Source organism: Hoplias malabaricus, chromosome 2 (genome assembly GCF_029633855.1).
Source record: "Hoplias malabaricus isolate fHopMal1 chromosome 2, fHopMal1.hap1, whole genome shotgun sequence".
In the NCBI taxonomy this organism is placed as follows: domain Eukaryota; kingdom Metazoa; phylum Chordata; class Actinopteri; order Characiformes; family Erythrinidae; genus Hoplias; species Hoplias malabaricus.
In genome coordinates this window covers 12775449-12784328 of record NC_089801.1, presented here as the reverse complement: position 1 = coordinate 12784328, position 8880 = coordinate 12775449, and the positions used below count along the sequence as shown (strand labels likewise).

At 34.2% G+C, this 8880-nt stretch overlaps 1 protein-coding gene across 1 annotated transcript; it reads right to left on the bottom strand.

The window, feature by feature from the left end:
• Positions 1-4723: 4723 nt before the first annotated feature.
• LOC136687516 (uncharacterized) lies at positions 4724-8383 on the bottom strand. The gene is made up of 4 exons (XM_066661985.1): positions 6401-8383; positions 6249-6313; positions 5855-6000; positions 4724-5672 (listed from the first exon to the last, which is right to left on the bottom strand). The coding sequence occupies exons 1-4, from the start codon at positions 8270-8272 to the stop codon at positions 5509-5511; spliced, it is 2247 nt and encodes a 748-aa protein (XP_066518082.1). The 5' UTR covers positions 8273-8383; the 3' UTR covers positions 4724-5508.
• Between the last annotated feature and the right edge of the window lie 497 nt (positions 8384-8880).

Genomic DNA, 8880 nt, shown 5'->3' with positions numbered 1-8880 from the left:
CATCTGTACTTGCTGTACTAGAAAATGATTTTGGAGAAGTTGGGTTTATGGCTGAAGTGCTGCCATTGGCTGTTCTCCCATTTTGGGCTTCAACAATGTTGGTTAATGCTGCAATGGTTGTAAAAAAAAGTGTAAAATGTTATTTCTTGTTGTTTTATATAGTTGTAGGTTTGAATCTGACTGCAAAAATTACAAGAACTGGGTGAATCTGATTAAATTGCTAAAAGGCTGTGGGAGACAAAATTTAAGCCAGCAAATATAAAATTCCTTTCAACAATGTTATAGAACATTCCATTTATGTTTCCTTTGGTGATGTTTAACACATTTATACATTTTTGCAGAGATTTAGCATCAAACTTTGATGCTTCCATTTGTATTCTACACTGTGTGTTTGGTGTTCTTGGATATGGGAATGTTTCTCCAAGCATTCATTCATTCATTGCCTGCAAGTGCTTTATTCTGTTTGTGATCACAGTGAGCCCAGAGCCTACCCAGAATCAATGGATTCAAGGCAGGAACACACCCTGGATGGTGCACTAGTTCCTCACAAGGCATCATACATTTATTCAGACCCATAGACACGTTTGAATAGCCAATTCACTTGTTAGCCTGTGTTTTTGGAATATAGGAAGAAACCAGAGCACCCAGAGGAAACACACACAGATACTGGGAGAACACACAAAAGTCCTCACAGACAGTGGCTCAAAATGGGGTGTGAATGCACAACCCCAGGACCCTGGAACTCTGTGAGAGTGACACTAACATTTTCACCAGTATGCCACCCTTTTTGAAAACAAGCCAAATTATTGTCATTGAAAATGAGTTCTGATTTGTCTATATGTACACAGAATTACCACCTTGTAATGCCAAATAACTCTGCTATTTTAATGTGGTCTTAATCACACACACTCGTCACCAATCCACCTACCAACGTGTGTTTTTGGACTGTGGGAGGAAACCGGAGCACCCAGAGGAAACCCATACGGACACGGGGAGAACACACCAACTCCTCACAGACAGTCACCCGGAGCGGGAATTGAACCCACATCCTCCAGGCACCTGGAGCTGTGTGACTGCGACACTACCTGCTGCGCCATCGTGCCGCCCACTCACAACTTAAAGAACTTATAGAAAAAGTATGCTTTATCATATCAGTTACATATAGAAAAAAATGACTTACTAATCAGAAAGAAAAGAAGTTTCAACATTTTTTCAGGCATCTTTAAATGTTCTTCTGTTTTTCATTTGTACAATCTGAGATTGGAGAATACCATCATTACAGAAATCTTTATGGAAATATTAATAAAAAAAATTCTTATAAATAATCTAGTATTAATATTTGATCTGGATTTTATTGTCCAATATAGTTTGTCAGATTTCATTAAAGAACTGAACAGTGCTCTCTTTTAAAAAAAGTAAAAAAAATATAAATAACAAAAAATTTAGAACATTAGAATGGTAGATGATAAATTGCAGATATTTCCCTGGAGTTTATGTAAAGCATATTGAACACTGAATACTGAATATTCTTTTTTTCACTGAGGAACAGAAAAATAACTAAAATTAAATAAAAAAAACTGCTGCATCTTAAAATTTCACAACTATTTTTGTTAAAATTAAATCCTGTAAAGGATTATTTAATTTTTTTTTTAAATGTATATTATATATAACGTTACATTTAATTTTTATTTACCCAAATTGTATATACAGAAGTTTTTAAAAAATTTGCGTTCCACAGAGTTCCACTAAGATGTACCCAGCCTTTGCACCTCTGCAATAGAACTAAACACAGGCTGCTTTTTATACAGACACATCATGGGCACATGATGTTCAGACAATATCCCGAAAAGGGAAACACCTGTCTGTAATAATAGCCTTTAAGTGTACAGGTTCTTCATGATGACCTCTCCCATGTCCTGAATAGTAATATAATAATGCATTATTGGGAAGCATAATAAACTCATAACAATTGTGTGTACCAGTCGATAGAAATCTAAAATATGTTTTGTTATTCAAAACATTTAAATACCAAAATTTGATCTTTCATATATAATAGTGAAACTCAGAGTATCAAAGATCAGAATATTTGCTTTTGTTGGTGCCCTACACCCAGACAATCATGAAGTTCAATTGAGGTGTTTACTGATTCGTGTTCAAAAGTTTAGGCATCCCTAGTCAAATGACATGCTTTGTTGTTTTTATGAGTTAAAAACATTAATAGCACGTTTTAGTCCATAGTTATTGTTTTTTTTACCCTAAATTAACATGTGGGTAGAAAAGGAATGTTTTATGTTCTCATGTTCAAAGTTTAATTTTTGCCAATATTTTAATTGTGTTCATGTGGAGTAAGAAATAGACTCCAGATTAACAGATTTTTAAAATTAAGTTCCTCAGAAACTAAAGCTTTCACATATTTAATTAAAAGCAACTCCACTCTTGATGGACTTACTCTTTTGCCAAGGCCACATTTTGGTAAATGATAATAATAATAATAATAATATGATTACTGTAGAGAATATTACAAATTCATCAAAATATTTTTAAACCAGAGGGAGGGCAACATTTTGCACTCAAATTAATGAGCTAAGAACTATGTCATTGAATGCACAGGGCTTGATGCTCTAGATTTGAGTGAACTGTGACGTTAAAATGATATGGACCGATGTGAAGCATAACCTCCATTTATGGCTACTGGTGGTTGAAAATGTATTATTTAAATATAAATATCTTAAACCTCAGAAGGTGGGTTGGTTTTCTTTAAAAATGTTTTTAAAAAAGTATAAATAACAACTGAAAATTTGTGAGTGCAAATGTATTCACCACATTTGTTTTTTTTATTTTTTATATAAGATTAAGCTCCACCAATACAGAAGTCACATAAGTTGGTAGGTCTCACATGATCTGTCACATGATGTAAGTATAAATACATACCTATTCTGAAAAGCCCCTGTTTGTAATCTATTAAACATATTGTCACAAAATGTAATGAATATGGCAACATATAAGGCCACAGACTTGCAGACTAGAGCACATGGGCATTAATCAGCTCTTCAACAAAACACTAAAGATAACACTAAAGTAACTGTGAAGATAAACAGCAGAGATGGGAGTATCTGTCCAATGGACTACTTTAAGCTATACATTACGGTATACCTTCTCGGCCTCCATAATACTGATTAGTGAAATGTTTTTCTTTTAAATTATTGTGTGTCACTACAGAAATAATTGGCACCTTTATATTTTAGGCATGTTATTGTAAATACATGTTACATCACAAATTTCATCCTATTAATTTTCGCATATTAATATACATAATGTTCTGTCTCAGTTTTGAGTAAGTTTTCATTTTAATTTTATTTACTTGATTGTTGGGAAGATGATAAATGAATGAAGGAATACATTATCAATATATTTGATACACACTTGAAAGATAAGACAAAATCAGAGATAAGATAAAAAAAAAACAGTTTTTGGCGCTATAACAACAGCATTAAACAGTTCTTTGTACTGCTTTCTTAAGACACTAAGTAATATTTTTACCTCATAATTACAGCTTCAACATCATTGTGATGCTCCACTGACCTGTAATAGGGAGAACGGACGTGGAAATATGAAAATAATGTGAGGCAGGGCCTGAACTGTTATGTTCCAATTAAAAACAAATGCAAATAAATAAATAATTTTTCCATTTTTATTACAACTAGGGCAGCACAGTGACTGACTGTGGGAAGTTGGTGTGTTCTCCCTGTGTCTGCGTGGGTTTCTTCTGCGTGCTCCAGTTTCCTCCCACAGTCCAAAAACACATGTTGGTAGGTGGATTGGTGACTCAAAAGTTTCCGTAGGTGTGAGTGTGTGTTGCCCTGTGAAGGATTGGCGACTCCTCCAGGGTGTATTCCTGCCTTGCGGCCAATGATTCCAGGTAGGCTCTGGACCCACCACGACCCTGAACTGGATAAGTAGTTACAGATAATGAATGAATGAATATATTAAAACTGATTTTTAGGGCCATGGTTTTGAAAATAAATAAATAAATAAATAAGATTCTGAGAATAAAGTCAGAATTCTGAGAAAAATAATTCTGATGAAAAAAAAGTCAGTACAATTCCAAGAATAATGTCAGAATATTTAGATAAACACTGTTTGGGGTTATTATTTATCATAATATGTAGACAGACAGGCTCAAAGTCTATGCGCAGTGAGTTGTGAAAGAAGCAGTCAGTGAACAGGATTATTTGTTAAATATTTAGTTACTTTAGCGTATTTATTCCTAAAATATATGCCACAGTATGACTTCAGCAATACATTGCATTGTTCAGTTACACTGTAGTTGTGTCTGCCCCATTGTACGTGTAGCGAATTATTCCGACATTATTCTCAGAATTATTCAGACATCTTTCTTAGAATTCAGATTTTTTTTTTCAATGCCATGTATGGTGGCCCAGAGTCACATTACAACATCTTCTTGCATACATCTGTGCATGGTGGTTCTTGAAGCCCTTGTGGGGGCCTATTATGTTGCCAGTCATTCTGCAGTTGCCTGCCTGCTTTCGCAGCTATCTAGAATGGAACTGTTGACTAGGTGACTGTTGGTGTCTGATGACTTCGAATACTCACACTGATTTTTTTTTTTTCAGTTTTTGTTTTATTTTTTTTGTACAGTAACGTGACTTTGTGTACTAGAAAGACACTATATGAATTGAATGTTATTATGTTTGTTGGTTTATTTGTTTTAATTATTTTTTAATGAATAATGGATTACAGTTACTAATAGATCAAACTGCAGACTAAAATACACATATTTAAAATACAAAATAAACATAAAACATAGTGTTACATAGTTTAGATAACAATAAAGCCAGTACACTTATTTTACATACACAGATCAGCCAAATCACAATTGGCTTTAGACACATATAACAAGCATTTAATTAGAGAAAAAGAGCTAACAGTATTAAAGACATAAATTAAACCACATTTTCCATGAAAATATTATATGTAATATTAAATGACACAGATGAATGTGCAAACCTGCTTTAAGTAAACATAATTTGAGCAAAATATTTTTGTACACATATTAAAGAGGTGAGATACATTATTTTAAATAATTCAGAAATATTATTGCAGAAATATTCCCATTAAATAAAGTACAAAGGATTTTAATATATTAAATAAACCTATTTAGGATTAGAAGATGTGATATTTTACATGTACTGTACAGTTCATTGCATTACAGAAAAATTTACATGTAAGAAGGTAATATTGTGAGCCTATTTATATGGCACTACATTTATGCAGAAATTTAATCATAGCACATGTTGGTTTACATGATCAAAATTAAACATTAAATGTTATGATTTGTAATAATTAAAATGTTGGTCAAATACTATCTACCTATTTTAATAGCGCATACATTGTCTTAATGCTTATATACAATATAGGGCAAAGATAACATTTTCTTTAGGTTTTGACACTTGTTTTAATTCTATTAAAATATGCTTGATTTAAGGGTTAATGTGGAAATAGTCCTGACTCTACTAAAAGGAAGTAGATGAGGATGAGAGGGAGAAGAAAAGTGACAACTTCATTGGATGTATTCCTTGTCGTTGCACTGTATGTTGTAGCGTTGGTAGTAGCTTGAGTAGGGCTGACAGTTGTGGCATTGAGAGTTTCATCTATGTTTAAAAATACAATAAAACATGACATGAGATTGAAATGTACTGCAAATTAGATACATGTCACAAATATGCAAAAATACTATTTCCAAGGAATTATCAACTTAGTTATTTCACATATATGTATTTTCTTTAGAATGAATAAAGATGTCAGAGTAAAAAAGACAAAAGTTCAAACTTACAAGCTATGACACTGTTTTGATAGATATTTAAGAAGATCTTGGACTCATTAATAACTGTGAATAAGGCGTGCTCTGTGTTTGTTATGTTGGGCACAACTGTCTGGTTAACAAAGATCAGCTGTGTGGTCACTCCTACAGATCCTTGCCTAAAAGATTAAAAAAAACATTTTTATTAGTTGCTTACAACAATTATGATTATTACAAAAGGTATAAATTGTCATTAAATATTTTATTGATGTTGAACAATAAAAGACAGTGTTCAACATATAATACATAAAAATATTCGTTAATAAAGCCTGTCATTTAAGCAGCTTCAAATTTGTTTTAAAGTTGGTAGTAATATAATTCAATGAAAATACATGTAACTGATATGAAATGTTTAGATGTTACTTGCCAAAACTTGATGAGTCTGGTTCTTACGAATATTAAAGGGTACATTATTCTGTATCCTATATTTAACTGAAAAAATAAAATGAAAAAAAAAAATTATTAGTCTTTTTTGTATGCTATAAATTGAGAATATTCTTGTAAATAATATTAAAATACCTCAGTTGTCACGTTGGTTGCAAGCATCTGGTATTCAGTTGAACTGGGATCACTGTACGCCTGGATAAAATCACGGACAATTCTGAACTGAAGGTAAATGTATCCTTCATTTTCTTTTGGGGGTTGATTATATAATGTTGTAGTTGGGACAGTAACTGTTGAAGCAGTAGTTTTTGGAGCCAGTGGATTTGTTGTAGCTTTAGTAGTACTTCGTAAAGTTGCAGATGTGATCAGTTGTTTCAGTGTTGTTGAGGGAGTGATACTTGTAGTTGATGAAATCAATTTTGTTGTTGCTATTGAATATTTAGTTGGATTTTTCAGAGTGCTTGATGACTGCATCAGAGTGCGAAGTAATGTAGTTGTTTGTGTAGATTCTGCAGGTATTGGTACTGCAGTTACAGTTTGCGAAGGTGTTGTTTTTTCTTGCGCTGTTGTCTTAAATGAAGATAGTGTAGATGGAGTTGAGCGTTGAGTTGTACTTGATATAGAACTTGTGGTAAGTAGTTCAGTTCTGGTTGATGCTGCATGAGATGTTAAATGTTGTTGAGATGTATATGCTAAGGTTGAAAATTTTATTGATGTGACTAATTGTGTGACTAATGTTGGAACTCTAGTTGTGCTTACAATTGGTTTTGCAGTTGTTAGTTCTTTGCTTGTATAAACTGGTGTTGCTGGCAATGTTGTTGCAGAACTTGTGAACCATTTACTTGTAATTTTGAATGGAAGTGAAGTGAGTTGTTGCTTGCTTGTTGGAAAGAGTGAGAGTGGCGTTGTCACTGGTAGAGCTGTCATTTGCTTTGTAGATAATGAATACTCAGTTGGGTGAACCAATGATTGTTCAGTGTTTGTGTTTTGTTGAACTGTTGTAGATGATTCAGTTAAAATGACTGATGAACTTGGGATTGAAAAATGTTGCTCAGTGGTTGTAGGCAATTTTGATGTTTGTCCAGTTGTGTTTTGCAAAGTTGTTTTTGTTGAGGTTGTGTACTCGGAAGTTGTTGGTGTTAAACTTGTAAGGGGTTTACTTGTGGTGAAGGTTGGGAAGGAACTCAACTGTTTTTCAGTTATGGTCGGCACTGCTGATGACTGTACATTGGCTGTGTTTTGAACAGTTGGTTTAATCATTGTTGAGGACACAGTTGTATTTGGTATGGAACTTCTAAGGAGTTCAGTTGTGTTTATTGTTGGAACAGAAGTCAACTGTTCCTCAGTGGTTGCAGGTACAGTTGATATCTGTGCAGTTGTGTGTTGCAGGGTTGTTGAAGTTGGTACAGAAGATACGAGAAGATGAGTTATAGTTGTTGTTGAGATAGAAGTCAGCTGTTGCTCAGTTGTTGTTGGTACTGTTGATGATTGTGCACTGGTTGTGTTTCGATAGGTAGTTTCAAACATTGTTAAGGACTCAGTTGTATTTGGTATAGAAGTTGTGAAGTGTTCAGTTGTGTTTGTTGTTTGAACTGAAGTCAATTGTTCTTTAGTTATTGTTGGCACTGTTGATGATTGTGCACTGGTGGTATTTTGAAGAGTTGTTTCAATGACTGTTGAGGAAGTTGGTACCAAACTTGTAGGGAGTTCAGTTGTGTTCATTGTTTGAATTGATTTCATCAGTAGCTCATTTGTTTTAGGCAGTGTGGATGAGACTGCAAGGGTTGTGTCTTGAAGAGTTGTCTCAATCAATGTTGAGGCCTCAGTTGTAGTTGGTACCAAACTTGTGAGAAATTCAGATGTGCTTGCATTTGGAACTGGAGTCAACTGTTCTTTGGTTACTGTAGGCACTCTTAATGTTGGAGCAATGGTTGCATTTTGCAGAGTTGTTGATGTCATAGATTCAGTTGTTACTGAAGAACTGTTGAAGCGTTCAGTTACAGTCATTATTTCAGTTGAAGTCAATTGTTGCTGAGTCACTGTCGACACTGTTGATGTCAGAGTTGTTGTGTTTGGCAAGGTTGTTTCAGTGAATTTTTCTTTTGTAGTCTCAATTGATGTTGGAATGTATGTGATAGATGCTTTTGTTGTTAGAGAATCATTGGTAGTAGTATAAAGGGTTGTTGCTGCTTGTTCTGTAGTCGGTGTTGAGACTTCAGTAGTTGTTTCAGCTGATCCTGTTGTACTTTTTTCCTGCACTGTTGTCTGAATTGGTTGTGTTACTGTTGTTGTAGATTCTGCTGTACTTGATACAGTACTTGTGACCAGTTCTGTTGTTACAGGGACATTGATTGTAATAGTATAAAGGGTTGTTGCTGCTTGTTCTATAGTTGGTGTTGAGACTTCAGTAGTGGTTTCAGCTGATCTTGTTGTGGTTGCTGCCTGCACTGTTGTCTGAATTGGTTCTGTTACTGTTGTTGTAGATTCAGCTGTACTAGATACAGTACTCGTGACCAGTTCTGTTGTTTCTGGGACATTGAATGTGGTTGTATAAAGGGTTGTTGCTGCTTGTTCTGTAGTTGGTGTTGAGACTTCAGTAGTGGTTTCAGCTGATC